General features: G+C 35.0%; 1 protein-coding gene across 2 annotated transcripts in view; it reads right to left on the bottom strand.

Annotated features, from left to right (window-relative positions):
* The window catches only part of brun (trafficking protein particle complex subunit brun), a 452915-nt gene that overhangs the window by 284173 nt on the left and 147860 nt on the right, over positions 1-20882 (bottom strand). For both annotated transcript variants that reach the window (XM_090414220.1, XM_090414221.1), the window contains exon 11: positions 16936-17029. In XM_090414220.1, the coding sequence (XP_090270346.1) occupies positions 16936-17029 (94 nt within the window). The remainder of the gene's footprint in view (positions 1-16935; positions 17030-20882) is intronic.

Below are 20882 nucleotides of genomic sequence, written 5' to 3'. Positions count from 1 at the left end.
CAACACCGATGTGTGATTTTTTCCATTAAAATATAAAAAATAACAAAAAAGAAATAAATATTCAAAATTAAATACGTTTCTTTTAAGATCAAAAAAAAAATCTACTTAGTCTTAAAACATTTTAAATTTGTTTTCCTTATTTCACAGCCCTCAAGGGGGACCGCAGCCCACAGTTTGGGAAGTGCTGCACTAGTAAAGCTGTACCTGTAGTTTCTTTGAGTTCACTATAGTGACCATGAACTGTAGTAATGGTTTCCATCACTTTTATGCCAGAGCAAAGTCAGTATACTGTAAGTTTTCCATCAATAATCAATATTAATAATCAATCCATCAATATTTTAATACTCACTAGTCAATGTTTCTCTCTAATCTTATGCTGAAAAATATGATTTTTCTAATATCAAAATATGACATCAGCCATCATGCTAAACAAAGGTGGTGGGCAAAATTCTCACAGTGGGCATGAGCTCGTTTCAAAGCACTTGACTGCTATTTTGATTCTGGTTATAATGGAAGTTCCCAGACTCATCAGAGGTCATTAGAGATGATAAAAAAAAATCAGGGATATGTTCAACAAATATCATATATCATTAGCAGACTTACAAGAACACTGTTTTTATTCATTCAATGAGAATACCGAAACCTATCCTGCACCTACTGAAATATTTAATTCAGTATTCAACTATAACAATATAATGAACACTTGCCTGCAAGTTTAAATGGGACATTTAAACTAGCGGGCAACTTCCATGACAATAATCTTCCAAACAATCAATCATCTTTCTCATAGCACCATGCTTTTTTCAATTGCCACATTGCCTTGAAACTGTTTCCACAAGATAAATATTGTTGCTGTGCTCACTGTTTCTGGTCTGTAAGCATTCTGTAGGAAGTCAAAATCTCTTGACCACTTTTACTGTGCTTATGCAAAATTCTGTAGTAAATTTCTATAGCATAAAAAGGTGGTACAGAGACCGATGTGTCCAACTACTGACCTATCAGTATCTCTGGAGTAGTGGCAAAGTTTCTGAAAGTCACATATTATGACAAAAGTAGAGGGAATTTTTCATTTTATGAAGGGCATCCACGGAAGATGAGAATGAATGCAGGAAAAAAAAAAAGGGGTGGGGCTAGATTTTTCTCTTATAGAGTGGTGCACGATTGAAATGGATTGCCTTTGGAGATTGTGAGTGTAGGTAGTGTGAATCAATTCAAGAAAGGTATGACAGTTGGTGCAGGTGACATGCAGCCTCCCTGAATGGGTCCCTGATCAGCTCTGGATGTCTCTGTTAATATTTTTGAAGTATCATCCTTTCTGCCTAGTAAAAATTGAGTTTGATGAAACAGATAAGAAACAGACAAAAAACAGAACCAAATAATGTTGATTATAAAGCTAACTCATGCTTAAAAGCTGTGCTCCATAACTAATGCCCATCTCATATCATCTTTACAATCTTCAATATCCACCTAGCACCTATTCTATAGCACCTGAAAACAAAATTTATAATTCTGAACAAACCCTTTATGGTATACTGGTAACAACTAATCTGAAAATGTGAAAAAAAGTTATGCCTATGAAACTGAAAAATGCAATCTTTAAATAATGAAGAATACACTGATATTTATAACTGCTACAACATTTTGGTTAAAGTAATTTTATAATGATATTGAGGAAAAGAAGAGCTGACATTTGCTGACTGCAAAACTCAGAGAAGCCTCAAATAAATCAATTATTATTATTATCAAGAGATATACAGATTGACCTCAAGGAAGTCAGGAAGGCCATACTATTTGCACTAGCTGTTATACCTATTCTTGCATTCATTCACGCTAATTGCACAAACAACATCCAATGGCAATCCGTTCCAATCACACACTGCTCTATGAGAGAAATTCTATCCGTAATCCCCTTCATTCATCCCAACTTCCATGGAAGCCCTTGCATTCTTTCCCTACCCTCTATAAAATGAAAAATTCAATCTATGGAAATTTTATCATATCACCTCTCTTTCTCCTATTTGCTAGTCTCTGCAGCCTACAAATTCTCAATCTCTTCATAATCTCTATTCCATAATCCTGATATCATTTTTGACACTCTCCTTTGCACTCTCTCCACTATGTCAGAATCACCACAGAAACCAGGAGACCAGACCTATGTGCAATAGTCCAAGTGAGGTCTTATTAAGGCAAAAATTACAAGAGTCATTTTGCAAGTCACTTTACAAGAGTCATTCTGCATAAAGAGGCAAAATGACTTCATCTTTACATGTCAAGGTTCATTTCAGCATTGCCATTATTCTCTGAGTTGTATTAGTCATATAGCAACTTTTGCTATATGACCATTGACCTTCCTATCTACTAACACTCCAAGATCCCTAGTCTCATCAGTTTCTTCAAGCATAATTCCACCAATATAATACATTGGTTATCTAACCACACCAAAATGCATGACTTTACATTTACTAACATTGGAATTACAACCACGTTCACATGCCCATAACTCCAGCCTATTCAAATCATTCTGGAAATACTGCATATCAGCAGCAGCACTCCTGATTACCCTATCTATCTTTGCATCATCAACAAACAGCTGTATGTCACATGTCAAATCCTTCCCAGTGTCATTGATGTACTGATTGAATAACAAGGGACCAAGGAGTTGATGCACACCACTGGTTACCTTGAATCCTGCAGATTCACCCCCCATACCACTTTTGGATATCTGTCACCCAACCATCCTCTTATCTATGCCAATAATAAATAATCCAATCCCATATTTTCCAATTTATGGAACTGTATTCCATGCTGTATTCTGTTTAAAGCCTTAGCAAAATCCAAAAGTATCACAGTGTATCCATTCCCCTTGTCTATCTTGGTGGTAACATTATTATAGAATGTGAGAAAGTTGCAAAACATAATCTTCCCTTGGTAAACCCATGTTGTTCATTACAAAGTAGATATTCTCTGTCAACCCATTTCTGAATGCAAGCCCTAACCAACTTTTCCAAAATCTTCACCACCACTGATTGGTCAATGGTTAAATACATCGGTTTTTGCTCCATCCTTGTGAAGAGTACCGAGCGAACAGAGCCACAATGATTTTTCTCTGACTGATTATAATTGATATTAAACTGAGAGAGGAAAAGAAATGTAAAGGGGGAAAAATCAATAAGACAGGGAAAATGTGGAATTAATAATAATTTTATACTTGGTTTCGTTTATCAAATCAAATTTTTGTAAAATTGAAGTGAAACAAATTTAGTAAATGTTATGCCCTGTAAGGATGATAGAAAGTAAAGAGTACCAAGCAAGTAAAGAGCAGAGCCACAATGATTTTTCTCAGACTGATTCTAATTGATATTAATATGAGAGAGGAAAAGAAATAACTGGTAGCAGAAAGAATAAATAACCAATAATCACAATGATCTCTGAATTTGAGTATACAATTAGTAACTACAGGCAACATTTTGTTAATGGTAAATCTTCCTCATGAAAGACTGTCCTATAACTATTAACTAATCTTGCCCTAGTGATCTTCCATTAGAATGAAGATAGTCTCAGAGAAGGAAATGAAAATCATTCACAACCATCCATACCAGTAGGAATCGAAATTAAATTTACAAGCAAAAATCAAATATACCTTTTTTGATGGTAAAAAAAAAAAGGTACATAAACAGACTAACTATAAATTGGAAGTAATCAATAATAAAGAGTAGTTTCAACCCGTTAGAGGTGAGAAGATGCCTATAAGGCAAGTTAATCTACCTGACCACATAAAATACATTTCTTAGCATTAATTGTGCACAGTGTGGACAGGTACAGTGTGTACCTTAGAGTTGAGGAAAGAAAAGATAGATAAAGAGAATTACCGCAAAAATACTGGTAAGATTTAAAGACTTTACTAGTTTATTGTATATTAAAAAAAAATTAAGCAGTCCAGAAAAAGAAGAAAGCATCCTAGTAAATTCCTAGTAAATAAGTTGGCAGATGAATACGGGAAGACTTTGGTAAGAATATAAAAAAAAATTAAGCAGTCCAGAAAAAGAAGAAAGCATACCAAAAGTTCCTAGTAAATAAGTTGGCAGATGTCCTAAAAGAATAAGGGAAGACTTTGGTAAGAATATAAAAGTTAAATATCAAGAAGATCGGAAAATGTTCTGAAGGCTATAAAAAGATTAGAAATGCAAGAAAGAATACTCTAAAAGAATCAAAGATGATAAAAGTGATATGAAAACTGAAGATAAGGATATATACTAGATGTCTAGAGTAATTACTTTGAAAGACTGTTACACAAAAAGTAGTGACAGATATGCTAAGTATGGAGGTTTTAAAGTTTTGCAGTGATTGCACTACATAATTCAGGAGGCTGAACATAAGTCAAATACCAGATGATTGGAGTAGAGCTATCATAGCTCCCATCTATAAAAATGGGAATAAAACTGAGTGTGAGAATTACAGAGGAATTTCTCTACTAAGTTTTCCAGGTAAGATTTATGCAAGCATACTTGAAAAGAGATTCAAAAAGAATGTGGAAGAGAAACTTGGAGAAAACAAAGCTGGGTCCAGACCAAACAGAAGTAGTCAAGATCAGATTTTCACTTTATGACAAATAGTAGAGTAATCATGGGAATATAATAAGGATCTGTGCTTAAGTTGTTTTGTAGATCTAGAAAAGGCATATGACAAAGTGCCCAGAGAAAAGCTTTTCAAAACACTGCAATTATATTTATAGTGAAGAATTTATGAAGACACAAAATACGTGTTAGAATAATTACTTTACTTGACATTAAGCAAGTAACAATCGACGTTTTGACCTCTGTATTGAAGTCATCATCAGGAAACACACATACGTACAAATACAAGCTACATGCTGTTGCACTACACAAAAGTAAAATGAATCTAAATGTTTGTTAATCATTTATCCTAGCCTGACCTCTGGTGCGAAAAAAAAAAAAAAAAGGAACTACATTAAACAATTTCTACGGTCCTTTCATACTGAGATTTTCTTCTGTCTGGGGTTGAAGAAAATGGATCCTCCATATTCTTGGAATAATTAAACCAAAACCTGGTATGAACGAAAATTCAAAGAAGCTTGTGAGATGCTAAAACATCATCCAAATCTGAACATAAATGATGGATTAATTATTCCAAGAATGTGGAGGACCCATCTTCAACCAAGAATCCAACAACAATCTGACTATAGGCTAATCCCAGGATGACATCAAGCCCACTAATTCCCTCTATACAATAACCATCCATAGTATCTTATTCACGCTGTTTGTCCTGTAGGCAATTCATATCCATTTCAGTAATTTCTACCATGCACATCCACTGGACTTAACAGAATGATCCACAAAAAAAAAACAGTCTCATCTTTTTCTTCCTAATGCACTGTTACTCTGACATCAAGTGTATAATGCAGAATAGGATGAGGGAGAAAACCCCGTGTTTTGAATTTTATATAAAGTGAACTTGTTTCACTGGCATTATAGATAAAATTCAAGACATGAGGTTTTCAACTTCCCCTATATGCCATGCATTAATCTCATCCTTCTTCTCTAGAGGCTGTAATTTGTGTAATTCTGAACAGGCTGCAAAATGTGTTAGGTCAAACAATACTTGTTTGACACTGGTTTGTTTGCCACTCATTTTGAACAAAATGAGTGTCAAACAATACTTGTTTGACTCTCATTTTGTTCAAAGTTTCATACCTAACATTTTGCATGAATAGTGAGTCCTCATACCTTCTCTTTCATTTCAGCAGAAGAGATATTTTCTTCCCACATCCTCGCCCTTTCAATTGGCAAAATTTTACAAAAACATGGATAAAGTATTATTTATTTATAAATTTAGCAGATGGTGAACATATAGAAAGTGATACGAGAATAAAAAGATGGAGCTATTACTTATACAAGGGTGGTCTGAAAAGTTCTCAGCCTAACAATGAAAAAACGAATATAATTTCAAAATTATTTTTATTTTTCAGCATAATCTCCCTTAAGACTAATGCATTTATTCCAACGATACTCCAGCGCCATTACCCTATTGTTGTAGTGGTTCTCAGTAAGATCTACAAAATACCCCTCTACAGCTACAATCATTTGAAGAAAAATGCTGACCAGCAAGGAAGAGTTTTAGTTCTGTGAAGAGATAGAAGTCAGAGGGAGCCAAATCTGAGGAATAGCGATGTTTCAACTATGGATATTTGGATAGGGATATTTGGATTCAACTATGGATAGGGATATTTCAACTATCTGCACTATGGATGTTTCAACAATCCATAGTGCAGATCCCTTAATTTTTCCATTGCCAAAACACCTTTCTGGGCAGGTGTATTGTCCTGATGAAAGATGATTTCCCCCCCCCTGCAAAACAAATCTTTTCTCATGTCTAGTCGTCCAGTTAAAAGATTGGAATAATATTCCCCGGTTATTGTTTTACCCTTTTCAAGATAATTAATAAACAAAATGCCTTTAGCATCCCAAAACACTGATGCCATGACCTTTCCTGCTGACGGAACTGACTTTGTCTTCTTTGGCACTGAACAACCAGCTTCTATCCACTGTTTTGACTGCTGTTTGAATTCTGGTGTGTAATGGTAAATCCAAGTCTCATCCATATAATAAATCAATGCACAAAATCAGTTTTATTCTTGTTAAAACGCTCCAAGCACTGTTCAGAGATTTTCATGCGCAAGTGTTTGATCTGCTGTGAGCAAGTGCAGCACCCATCTTGTGCAAAGCTTGTTCATTTGCAATTCTTTATGCAAAATGTTGTTTATTTCTTAACAGTATATATTAGAACACAGAAAAATAAGTAAATAATTAATTTATTAACTTATTGCTAATATTTCGCTGGTGATATAACCAGCATCTTCAGAGCACAAAACACAGTTTGTCACAATACGTGAGACTATAACATGGTGTAATCAACAGACTAGTCAAAAAAATTGTAGCAGCAACACAAAGACTAGAGTCCTGATTTTGGTGCCCTCTTAAAAAAAAAAAAAAAAAAAAAAAAATTGCAGCTATCACATAAGACTAGAGTCCTAAATAGAGAAAAAACCGGTACTAGTTTTTTTCTTAAGATGACTGTCTCACAGATTTTAGGCAAATTTATACAGCCATATTTGTTGAGATTTGGAGCGTGTTTCAGGGCTTCTGTTGCCTCTAAGAACAATCCCTCTGACTTGTAAGAGCTTCTGTGCAGTACTTTTGTGTTCTTGCAGTTGATCCTGAATGCAGGGGTATCCAGAGCATAATCTGCTAGGTCCGACTTGCCATAGTGATAATGCCGGACGTATCTTTTGTGTTTGCTGATGTTCACAGTTCTTCCTGTTTGACCGCAGTAGGCTTGATTACATAAGCAGAGTACTTCGTAGACTTCTGGATGTGCTAGAGGGGTAATGCTGTCCTTGGGTGAGCGGATAAGGGTTGCTAATTTGCCACATAGTCTGAATGTGGTGCGTAGTTCATGTTTATTAAGAATTCTTGCAATCTTTTTGGATGTGCCTTTAATATATGGGATGGTGACTGTTTTGTTGTAGTTCTCTGTGGTGGATAGTGGGAGGGGTTTCTTAGATCCTGGATAACATCACCGACGCAACGGCTAAAAAAGAATTCAACATAGTCAAAAACCGACACCAAAATAAGTTTGAAAATCTCCAACAATGCAACACCATACAATGACTGCAATTACAACAAGACCTTGTCTTTGTGAATTTATTGTCGCTCACCTTAAGCAAAGAAGCCACTAGTGCTTTAAGTCGAGGGCACAATCTTGCCGTGACTCCCAAACAAGTTCCAAAAGCCAAAATAATGGCGTCCATCGAACGGGGAATATACGACCTGCCGCCAACAACATATATTTAGATGTGGCCAACATCCTAATCAAGTCTAAGCCTCCCAAAAATAATATCCCGCATAAGGAAATCACTGCTGTAAAAGAGCTACAGAATAATAGCCAGATTATCATAACAAAAGCAGACAATGCAACCGCGGTGATGGACACAACAGAATATGAAAACAAAATGCACACGCTGTTAAATTTTGTATAATTTTGTATGTTGACTGAAAGATCAGTCAACATACAAAATTATAGATCGCAATCTCACCAACACACAAAAGAATAAGGCACGTAAATTATTGAAAAAATTCACTTCCTGGCCCAAAGACACAATAAACAAACTCAAGCCCTTCCATGTTAACACGTTCATTGCCAAGCTGAAAATTGGAATTTCGTGTGGTGGCCAAATTTTTTTTACTTGATAGTGACGTCCACACGATAACGCGTGATCGGCCGCTGGGTGAGAACTCGCATCACGCGATATCGAGTGATTGGCAATGAACATGTTAAAACACCTAGGATTTATGGAGCACCAAAAATTCACAAACAAGGTACACCCCTACGCCCAATTGTGGACAGTATAAATAGTCCCACATACAAACTGGCTAGACATTTAGCGAAGCTACTAGCCACTCTCACAAACAATTCTCCCTCCTTTGTCAAAAATGCAGCCCACCTAAAAAGCATCTTAAACACCTTATCCTAAAAAGCTCAGACTTAATAGTAAGCTTTGATATCACCTCACTATTCACAAATGTACCACTAATAGAAACCCTCAATTGCAGTCACACTTTCCCCCCTGATATATTTGAACTATTCAAATTCACAATACATGCAGGATATTTCACATGGAAAGGGGAAAATATACAAACAAATAGATTGGACAGCCATGCCCCCCCCCCAGCCAACTTTTACATGGAACACCTGGTAAAACTAGCAATCAATACAGCCACTCTCAAATCAACACTTTTGCTATGCTATGTTGACGATGCGCTTGCTATTTGGCCACATGGCCTAGAGACATTGGAAACATTCTTAGTGCATTTAAATAGCCAACATCCAAAAAAATCCACTTTACAATGGAACTAGAAGCTAATAACTGTCTGCCCTTCCTGGATACACTTATCACATGTCTTCCAGATGGTTCCTTATCATTTTCAGTTTTTAGAAAACCCACACATACAGGGAGATATTTACACAAACAATCACACCATCACTCTTCTCAACAATATGGCATTTTAAAAACGCTAACTCACAGAACGAGAGCAATCTGTTCCAATGACAATGCTCTTGCTGCTGAACTGGCTCACGTATGCCACACCTTCTTGGCCAATGACTATAATCTCATAAGATAAACAAAATACTAAAAGTCCCTAAGAAACCCCTCCCACTATCCACTCCAGAGAACTACAACAAAACAGTCACCATCCCATACATCCGAAAAGATTGCAAGAACTCTTAATAAACATGAACAACGCACCACATTCAGACAAATTAACAACCCTTATCCGCTCACCCAAGGACAGCATTCCCCCTCTAGCACATCCAGGAGTCTACGAAGTACCCTGCTCATGTAATCAAGCCTACTACGGTCAAACAGGAAGAACTGTGAACATCCGCATCAGCGAACACAAAAGATACGTCCGGCATTATCACTATGGCAAGTCGGGCCTAGCAGACCATGCTCTGGATACCCCTGCATACAGGATCAACTGGAAGAACACAAAAGTACTGCACAGAAGCTCTTAAAAGTCAGAGAGATTGCTCTTAGAGGCAACAGAAGCCCTAAAACACACTCCAAATCTCAACAAATATGGCTGTATGAATTTGCCTAAAATCTGGGAGACAGTCATCTTAAAAAAAAAACTAGTATCGTTTTTTTCTCTATTTAGGACTCTAGTCTTATGTGATAGCTGCAATTTTTTTTTTTTTTTTTTTTTTAAGAGGGCACCAAAATCAGGACTCTAGTCTTTGTGTTGCTGCTACAATTTTGTTTAACTAGTCCGTTGATTACACCATGTTGTTATAGTCTCGCGTATTGTGACAAACTGTGTTTTGTGTGATATTTTGCTGGTGATATAACCTCTGAAAATGCTGGTTATATCACCAGCAAAATATCAGCAATAAGTTAATAAATTAATTATTTACTTATTTTTCTGTGTTCTAATATATACTGTTAAGAAATAAACAACATGTACGATGAACACATAAGTCTGTCCACTCATTTATGCAAAATATATCCTACATGTTCTTTTGAAATGCCTAGTCTTTAGCACAGCAAATGCCTAGCACTTGATCAATGATTCCTGGTGTTGTTACACTTTTTGGACGTCCTTCACGTGGATCATCTTCAAGGCTGGTACAGCCACGTTTAAACACCCATTTCTTAATTGTCAAAAACGAAGGAAAAGAGTGCCCATAAACTTTTATGAAGTTCGAATGAATTTCTTTTGCCGTTAAACCTTCTTTTAGAAAGAAGTTTATAATCACATGATACTCAATTTTATCCATTTCAAGGGATACAGACAACACTTTTGCTTCAGACTACTTGATAGAATGACTTGCAATTTCACATGGATGCTTATGAAAGATGTAACAACTTAGAAAGAAAAAAATCTTGCTGATACTGTTGCCATCTATGGTTGAGGCCAAGAACTTTTCAGACCACCTTCGTATAAAACAGAGTGGGAATCATAGTTTAACAGTGAAGTTCTATATACACAATAAAGCTTTAAGTTTAACATCAAAAAAAGCCTACACAAATTCCAGGATAAGAGAACATAGGATAATCACTAATGAGATGGTCTGAACTAAACTGCCCTAGTTAGAATATGGAGAGTCAATCAAGGCAGGGCTTGCATCTCCCATGTCCTGTCTTGATATGATTAAGTGCAGACCACAGATGTCTTGAAAGGTTAAATCCTTGAGTCTGGCAGTTGGATCAGGAATAATGACATATAAGTTAGCAGTGTGTTTCTGCCACTGCTAACTTATTTGTAGTATCAGAGGATTGATGCAACTTTTATACAGCAATATAAAGCGGACTGCACTCCTCGAAGCACATCCTGGATAATGCTATAGCACTCTACTTTCTTCATACGATTCATAGTCATAGGCACATGACAGAAGTAAAGGTTATGAAATGTATTACAACACTTTTGTGATACTGCCAATACAAGTTAAGTTCCAACTTGTTACCATTGTTAGCTAAACTGAATTTGAAACACCATGATGTGTGTCTATTTTAGAGTGATTCGTGGCCTATGAAGGCTGAAATTGAAGACCAAAGGCCTTCATCCTGGACAGCAGGTATATCTACTTTCCAAAAAACCCCCGAGGTTCTGAGAAGAAAAACCTTGCTCACCTTTACTTGAAAGATCCCTCAAACATTCATCATGTCTCACACAAGATGAACCAGCTAAAGTGTGCTGTAGGTGGTGAGGTTCTGATGAAAATTAGCCATTTCTTTCTTTGTACCAGCACAATTTCCTTTGTCTCTCTCTCCCCTCAAAAAAAAAATAAAATAAAATACAGTAAGACCCTGTTTTTACGTTCATGCAATTTACGTTTTCCTGCCATTTACATCATTTTCTGTTGGTCCCGTCCTGAGGCCTATTCTTATGATATATTGTTTTCCCAATGTGGACGTTATTTCCCGTGATTCGCGTTTTTTTCTTGGGTGGCAATACTGATTTTCGAATTGATTTCTGCAGAAATTGCACATTTCTGTTTTCAGATGGCGTTGCTTTTGGCTGTAGTTTCATTTTTGCCATCACGGTGACCTGCACGTTTGCAGCAGTAATGTAGTGATGAGCGATACCGTGATTTTTCAATCACCGTACGAATTGATATTGCAGAAGTTCTGCTACGTAACTTAATGTGTGAAAGTTGCGGTGGTGGATTATCCATGTTAGTAACATGGAGAAAAAAGACAGAAAATGTATTTCGATAGAAGAAAAGATGGCAATTCTGCGATGTGTAGAGTGGCATGCCGGAACACGTGTGCATTTAGCAAAAGATCTTGGACACTCCGTATCCACTTGGAACACGATAGTAAAAAACAGGTCAAGCATTGAACTCAATGCAAAGCAATCTGGCACTATGTCAAAGAAGAAAAAAAAATGAAAAACAAAAACAATCAACAATTAAAGATTACTTTTTAATAGATAAATGTAAGTAATTGTAAATTCATTTATTTTCAGTTATTAAATTTTGTAATCGAGTATGTCGACTCATACTAGCAGTAAGTCATCTTTTAGCCTTTTTTAAATGTTTTTTTACATTTCCTGCTATTTACACTTTTTCCCATCAGTCCCCTGAAAAGTGTAAAAAAGGGATTTTACTGTAATAATAATAATTAAATAATAATTAAATAATGAAATTTTATTAATTAATTAATAATTATTTTTAAAAAATTTATTGACCTTTGAAGAAAAAAACTTTTGTGATATTATCATATGAGCATCTCCACTGAGTTGGAAGACATCACAGGAATAACAGCAATTACAATATCTTGATGTCTATATCTAGACAATATCTATACAGTTTCTCATCAGAATTATAAACAACAACAGAAACCAACTAAACATAAAATATGTATACTACATAGTTAACTATATAGTAGTGATTTTTAATTCTTAATTAAAAAAAAAAAAAAAGTTAAATTCATAAAAGAGGAACTGAAATAATACACTGATGTCCAAAACTTAAGGAAACACTATTTCTGAAGATTACAACACAAATTCAGATGAATCAGCTTGTGACAATTTGGATAACTGATGATTTTGAGTAGAAAGCAGTCACACATTCAAATTTTCGAATAACATGCAAAGGGGTCACATTGTAACACTCAACAGGATAAAAGGCAAAAGGCTACAAAAAGTAAACTGTGGTTAAAGGATGCTCTTTTCATGAAGGAGTAAAGTTGCAAATGTGGATATCTTGTAATGTCTCAAAGACAACTTCTACATGATTTCATGAAGGGGAAGAATTATTGGAAAGCTTGAAGAAGGCTGCGAAATTACCAATATTGCCAGAGAGTTTGGAATCTCACATAGCATTGTATCCAGGCTCTGGGCAGCATTTCAAATAATGGAATGTGTTTCAGACATTTGCTAAGGGGGTTGCCCTCACTCTACCATGGAGCATGAAGACAGATTTTTGGTTACAGCAGCAAAATGTAATTGATGCATCACGGCAGGTCAAGTTTGTCAAGATACACAAATATCTTGACAAACTGTGGCAAGGTGTCTGCGATAATTTATGTGGATATCAATAAGTAGGCCTATATGCTTGAAAGTCTCTAGTCTACGTCACTTTATCTACAGCTAATTGTAGAGGCATGTTTTCAGTGGTGTTGTATCCATAAAAATTGGACAAGATACCAATGGGCTAATGTACTCTTCACAGGTGAATCATTTTAGTCTTTCCTCCAATTCTAGACGACACTTGATCTGGTGTGAAAGTGGTACTGCTTTTCATCATGAGAATGTCCTCGAGAAGGATGGATATGTGGGGTTATGGTGTGGGGGAGGCATTATGCTTAATGGATGCACCAAGCTACAAGTGCTGGAAAAAGGGACTGAATGTTAAACTATATTGCAATGAAGTTATTCAACATTATGTTCGATTGTTCTGCAGTGCTGTAAGCAAAGAATTCATTGACATTATGGATGACAATCCAACACCACATCGTACATGAGCAGTGGAGATACTTCTGGAGACCAAGGATATTAATCAAATGGAGTGGCCAACACACCTCCAAGATCTGAACTCCACAGAACATGTTTGTGATGTAATAGGGAGATGCATTACTGCTCGAAATTCCCCTCCAGAAAACAAACAATCCTTGCTCTGAAGGAGTGAGTCAATTTGCCTCTAGAACTCCTGAATCACTTGGTGCTAAGCATGGTAGATGTGAGAGCTGCATCACAGTTTGAGGTGGATATATTCCATATTGAAATATCTCTCAGCATAGTTTTCTGTAAGCATTGTACATTAATTCCTCAACTACATCCTTAAGAAATTCATAACTTTTGCCAAAAACATATTGCAATTTAATTGGTATGAAATTTATAACACATTTTTTATGTAATATAATTTATTAGTATGCTCACAATAAATTTGCGTCCACATCTGGCTGTAGTCATGAAAATTTTTTCATATACCAGTAAAAATATAGGTAGTTTTTAGCTTTTGGACACCAGTGTATTAAGAAATTAAATCAGAACACCTATGTATTTGTTATTATTTTTTTTATATGCATCATGTCCACAAAAAGGCTGTGGATGTATCATGGATTAGTGGCATGGACAGGTGAAGATTACGTAATGAGAATTCAGTTCTAGACCAAGCATGATACTTTTTTGAGCCACTTCAGGCTTCAATAAGCAAAATGGTGGTCTTCCATTGGATAATGAAAATTTTTGATTTTCAAGGTACCAAAATCAACATATATGATTGACAGACACAGCAGACTATATAGTCAGCTTGCTGTTTTAAATTTTTATGGCACATCAAAAAACTACGACCATGTGCTTAATGTTTAAAAGAAAAAAAAATGAAGGGAAAAAAAAAACAGAATTTATAAAAAGTATTTGTATCTCAAGATTTATGTGGATATCAATCATGCAGAAATATATGTACATCAACAGATTGTAAAGAATATATAAATTAATATGTTGTAGAAATTTAAAATATGGCTATATCTGATAAATGTGATAAAATCTCCATAATTATACACAACTTGAGCAGATTGGTAAGAGCAGTAAAATAATCTCTGCAACACATTCAGTTAATGAGGGTAGTCTATTTTTTTTTTTTTTTTTTTTTTTTTTTGAGGCTCTCACTCACAAAATGTTTTCACATTTAAAAATTTTCACATTTGACGTCCATAGATGCCATATGGTCACTGCTGAACCTCACATGGTTTTGGCAATGATGTCTTCTGCTACAATAAGTGGTAGGGTCGCAGATTCCCTTTCCACACAAAGTTTGTAGGAACATCACAAACATCCATGCCCATGGCAGGATTCGAACCAGCAGCCTCTTAGCTGCAGAGCGGACACGCTAACCATTCGGCCAACCAGGCTGGCTCACAAAACGATGAATATCTATAATACATCAGTACAGAAGGTGAGCCTATTTTTTTTATTTTCATTTTTTTTTCTTTTTTCTCATTTCATTTTTACATAATCTGGAATGGAAACCCTACTCTAAAGACAATCACAAACATCAATGTCCATAACGTGATTCTAAGGAGAATGAAGACACTATCAATCTACTCGGCCAACTAGGCTGACAAATTACACACAAATAGTGCCAAACCCAGTTTTCCATATTCACTTCATAAATATACATGGTCTTAGTTCCAACCTCAACAATATTCATTTCCAACTCCAATCTTCAGGATCAGAAGATTGGAGGTGGAAATGAATTTTCCTAACTCAAATTTCTGCTTCTTTAAGCAGTTTCCCAATTACACACATTGATTCTATTCATCTCAAAGGTAGCATTTTGTGCATATATTCACTCTGATGTATAATGTCTAACTTACAATATCCTCCTTTTGAAATTCTCTGGTTAAAAATCTTGTTGCACCATTCTAATTCATTCTCTCTGTTATTCTCCTAATGTCATCAATCATTCTGAACTTTTTGATTTCTGAAATGTTGATTTTTTCCAGTCCAACTTTCCTAACAGGAATTATTTTCTCCATAGCTTTTCATGTTCACAATTGCAATGATAGAATTGTTCCAACATTTAATATCCGAACACAAATTGTTCACATACGTAGCAGAATACCAGATAATTCTAACCAGTCTACACACTCAGATCACTTCCTCACTGGTGAACTTTCTATAATGGGGCATGTTGTTTGTCATCTAGAAAATTCAAATCACATTTCAGTACCAATTTCTTCTCCTATGGAGCAAAACTCAAAGCATCACTCTCATCCATGTGTTGCCTGGCATTATGAGAATGTCAAGTGGGAGGACCACTGTGATCCCTATGTCTCACTTCTTTGGTTGGATTATTGTTTTCAGTCTTCTAATTAAAACATTTACACTGAATATATCACTATAGCAATTCTTATTGGTATGAAACCATTTATTCCACATTCCATTTTAATTTCTTATTCCTTATCTACATATTGGTTCTCCAAAGACCAAGGTTGTATAAAAATATAAACAGAAAAGGAAGATGAAAATTTTGATCAAAGCTAAAGCCTCAAATAGATAAAAGTAAACTATCAATCCATCCAAATCTGATTTTGAAATGGCTGAAAGCAAGAAGTTTTCATTATATACAAATAGCAGTCATGATTCTTACCCACAGATAAGACCAATATCCAGGCATCTTACTTTTCTCTAATTCTTGCATACATGATCTTGGTAAATATCCTATTGCTACTCCAAGTACACAACATTCCCCTCCCATCCTTTTTTTTTTTTTTTTTTTTTTTTTTTTTTTTGCTAGAAAGAGATTAAAATAATCTTGTCTAAACCATATAACTAGAAAAACCTCCTGGTTCTTATGGCACTTTTCCAATTGAGTTGAAGGTTTGTACCAGAGCTGAAATTTGTTCTATGTTGCCTTTTTATACTCTTTCCACTAGTATCTAAGAACTCATGACAAATCTTTGCCACAATAAGGCTATATGAAACTAGTCATTTTATTAAAGTGTTTTACATTGTTTAAGTGGTTTTTGCCAGCAATTAATTAAAAATTATGAATACAAGTCACAGGGATTTCAACTCATCTTCACTCAATGAAAAACCATCAACACTCAATTCTATACTATATGAAAATTAATTAATGGCTGCCAGTATGGATTCTGCCTCTCTTGATCAACAAGGGATCTTCTTGCTTATATTATTCATCATTGGTAAATAATATTAACAAATGCAATGAAAGTCTGGGGAAACAATGCACCCTAAATGTTTACAGTCAAAATGAGTTTGAGAAAATACTTGCTTCCTTCATTTTTCTCCTCAATAATAAGAATGGCAAAAATTAAGCAAATGGCAAACTGACATAATTTTCATATAATAAATTTTAGTCATAAAGAAAAAATTATTCAAAAATTACCTAACAGCAACAGCCTGGTTTCCCATTCTTTTAGCTGTTCTAGATAGCTCTTGCAGAATTTGAATCTGAATCCATGGCCATCCATATGTAATATCTATGAGAGAATTACATTAGCATTAAAATAAGAATAGCAAACTTAAATCAATCACTTTACCAATCTCACATGCATAAACAGAAATTAAAGAAATTAATAAAAGCTTAATTTCTGTTTTTTTTTTTTTGTTGTTGTTGTTTTGTTTTTTACAAAAGCACATTACAAAATAATTAGTTTTTAAATATCTTAGAGAATAAATTTAACTTCATGAAGAAAATAAAGGATTAAGTTAACCATAGCAGTGAAATGAGTAGATATCATTCATAAGGTTCAACAACAAAAACTATACAGATGATAAATAAACACACACAATGGCTGGAAAGAAGTCAATGGATACCCCCCCCCATGTGGAAGGTGCATTGTGCCATGTAATGATTCACATGTTTGTAGCCACTATAAATTGGACTCCCAAGTTAGTGCAACGTGTCTGGGTGAAATGGCTACATGAAGGGAACTGATGGCATTTGAAAGAAGCATTGTGATAGGATAGTACAGAGAGGTGGAAGCTTGGAAAACTGTTATGCAGCAACGATTCTCTATCGAGTAGGTGGATGGATGTGGCGATGGCAGATGCCTGGCGAACGTCTCTTAGCAGAGTGTGTAACCTCTATGAAATTTGGCGGTGATAGTGTGATCCTTATTTTTTTTTTTTTTCCAGGTTTAACACTGAACTCCATGAGCAATCTGAACATTGTGTATAACACAATGCTTCCTAAGACTATTACACTTTTTTTATATAATCTTTGTCAAGTAGCTTTATTTTATCCTCCTACATGTTTCGCCAATTTTTCTATTGGCATCCTCAGGGAATACAAACTAGTAAGCTAAAATGAAGGTTACAGACTAGGTTATAACTGATGGTTCTAATTCATACAAAAAATTGGTATTGTGCGTGACAACAGTAATAGTGTAATAGTCTTATGAATAATTGTCAAGAAAAAATTCAACACAATGCTTCCTACTTTGGGGTTTCTAAACTGACCATTGTCTCTTTCAGAAAGACAATGCACCAGGCTGCTGCCATTACTGCATGGTTTGTGAACATGAATGTCACTACACTTGACTAACTTCCACAGAGTCCTGATCTCAACCCTACTGAATATCTGTGTGATGAACTGGAGCATTGGGTGAGATCAAGGAATGTTGGCCCCACAACAGTCCAGGACCTCATTAAATGCCTACAGGAAGAATAGTACAAAATTCCTATCGATCGCTATTGTATGCTTGTGGAACGTATGCACCATGGAACTGCTGCTGTCAGTAAGGTGAAAGGAGGTTCTACATCTTAAGGTGGGTGCCATGGCTGTTGACTTCTTTTATTTATAGATATCCAAGCAGGGTATTTTTAAATAAATGTTATAAAATGTCTACAATAAATGCTACTTTTATCTCTACAAAAATGTGCATCAGTGAGTGTATTTTCGGAATGGTTTACTTTTTTAGCGTAAGAAAAAAAATTTTTGTGATAAGAATGGGCATTAGGATTTTCTCATATCATTTCCATACTTTTCACTTTTCAGTGTAAAAAGAAAGAATTCAAGGCAGTAAATTTCATACCTAGATGGTATTCAGGCTTCTTTCTTGTTTTTGTTGCCAAATAAAAGTAAACTTTCTGTATAACAAACCATAAAGCCAAAATACATTTTGCTAATTGTTAAATACATCATCAAATTATCTATGTGATGAACTTAATGTACTGGTTGATCTTGTGTCGGTATGGGAAAGTTATTAAGCATTATATATTTAGAATCATAGATGGATCTGCCATTAGAAGTTATGCAAATATTTTGCTTCATCTGCACGTTATGAAATTGTAAATGAAGAAAGTATATTTGGGATTTCATCAAAGAAAGTTCTTCATTTTATTTTCTCTATGATAATGGTATTTATGTGAAGTTCTATATTGTCCTTTTAAACAGGAAGTCTAGAGTTTGGGCCATTATCAAGATATTTGATAAAATTTGATGGATATCAAAAAATGTCAATTGGCATCACTGCATTTTTGACACACAGCATGTGTGCATGCATGCGCGCACACACACAGTTTCCATTTAAGTAGTAGTACATCTTAATAATGCAAGCTGCAACTTTGAAACAAATGACCTGGCAGATTCCATTCTTCCACTAACTGGAAGTGCAAGGTACTAACTGCAGTGGCATCATCTAGGGGTCTGTCTGGAAAAAATTCAATCACATATTTTACTACATGAAATGGTAGTTGAAATGATTAATTTTGAAGGTATTGTTTATCAAATTCATGGATCATTATAAAATAGACTTAACCAGTGTCATCTTCAGGTTACCTAAAAAGCAGGGAAAGATTTAAAAATTGTATAATTAGCATTACTAACTATTATAATAACGGAATTAACTCACGTGAATTATTCTTTATTCGTAGAATTTTCACCCGAGTATCACAGGCATCATCAGTAGGTACAATGCTAATTAAACAATAACTGTTATATTCACAATGCACCACCTAAGTAGCTAAGGTTAAATTTCCTAAATTTATTTAATTATTATTATTATTATTTATTTATTAATTATTTTTTAAATTATATAAATTTAATTTTTTTTTTTTAAATATATATATGTTAGGAAAGATTTGCTGCTTTATAAAGTACTATCTCCCACAAGGGGGAAAGACGTAGACCATCGGATCTGTTTAGGTTAGGGGAGTGAAGTAATGTTTCACATGTTTCTTTGTATAGCCATTCCATTAGGAACCGACTTCTGTGAATGACTTTTGTCTTGTTCCACTTAACTAGGGGAGTGAAGTAATGTGAAACATTACTTCACTCCCCTAACCTAAACAGATCCGATGGTCTACGTCTTGGCCCTTGTGGGAGATAGTACTTTATAAGGCAGCAAATCTTTCCTAACATATAATTGTATACACATATATATTAAAAAAAATAAAATAAATAAATTATTATAATTGAATAATTTAATAACTAAATAATTAAATTTAAATAATTTAAAAAATAATTAATAAATAAATTTAGGAAATTTAACCTTAGCTACTTAGGTGGCACATTGTGAATATAACAGTTGTTTAATTAGCCTTGTACCTATACTGATGATGCCTGTGATACTCGGGTGAAAATTCTACGAATAAAGAATAATTTATGTGAGTTAATTCAGTTATTATAATAGTTAGTAATATGTCTACTCACGGTATTTCCTTACTGAAACTTGTATAATTAGTATCTAAGTATGCTTTAAATGAATTCCAGTTCCAGAGATTTTTCTAACCTGTACACAAGTATGAGAAAGATTCTCACAGATTGGAATTACAACCAAAGCAATAAAGCTATGAGAGGCAAGTACAGCATGTCTGTTGACTGCAAATATGTCTGCTTTGAGCAAGGCCTGACCAGAGAAAGAGTTCCTGGTTCAAATCACTTCATGAAATGAAGAAATTAGGTCTTCAGACAGAGCTGAAAAAACTAGCAAACACAATTTACCCCCCCCTCCATGACAACTGAGGATTTATCTTTTGCAAACAGGCAATGAATACATGGAGTTTATAAGTGTCCAAGACTAACTGCATGGTTTGTAAACATAACGTCACCACACTTGACTGGCCTCCACAGAGCCCTGATCTCAACCCTATTTAACATCTGTGGGATGAACTGGAGCATCAGGTGAGGTCAAGGGACATCACTGATCACTATCGTACATTTGTGGAAAGTATACCCTGTAGGATTGCTGCAGTCATTGCATTGAACGGAAGTCCTACATCTTATAAAGGCTGTTTGTTCATCACACTATGGTGTCCATTGACTTCTTTCCAAGCAGTGTATATAGACCAGCATTCCCAAAATTTTTAAACGGAAGTTAGGGCTAAAAC

This window comes from Typopeltis vanoorti, chromosome 25, assembly GCF_054136105.1.
Source record: "Typopeltis vanoorti isolate ZY-2024b chromosome 25, IOZ_Tvanoo_1.0, whole genome shotgun sequence".
NCBI classification, from domain to species: Eukaryota; Metazoa; Arthropoda; class Arachnida; order Uropygi; family Thelyphonidae; genus Typopeltis; species Typopeltis vanoorti.
The sequence above is the reverse complement of the archived record's forward strand: the minus strand, read 5'-3'. Positions and strand labels throughout refer to the sequence as shown.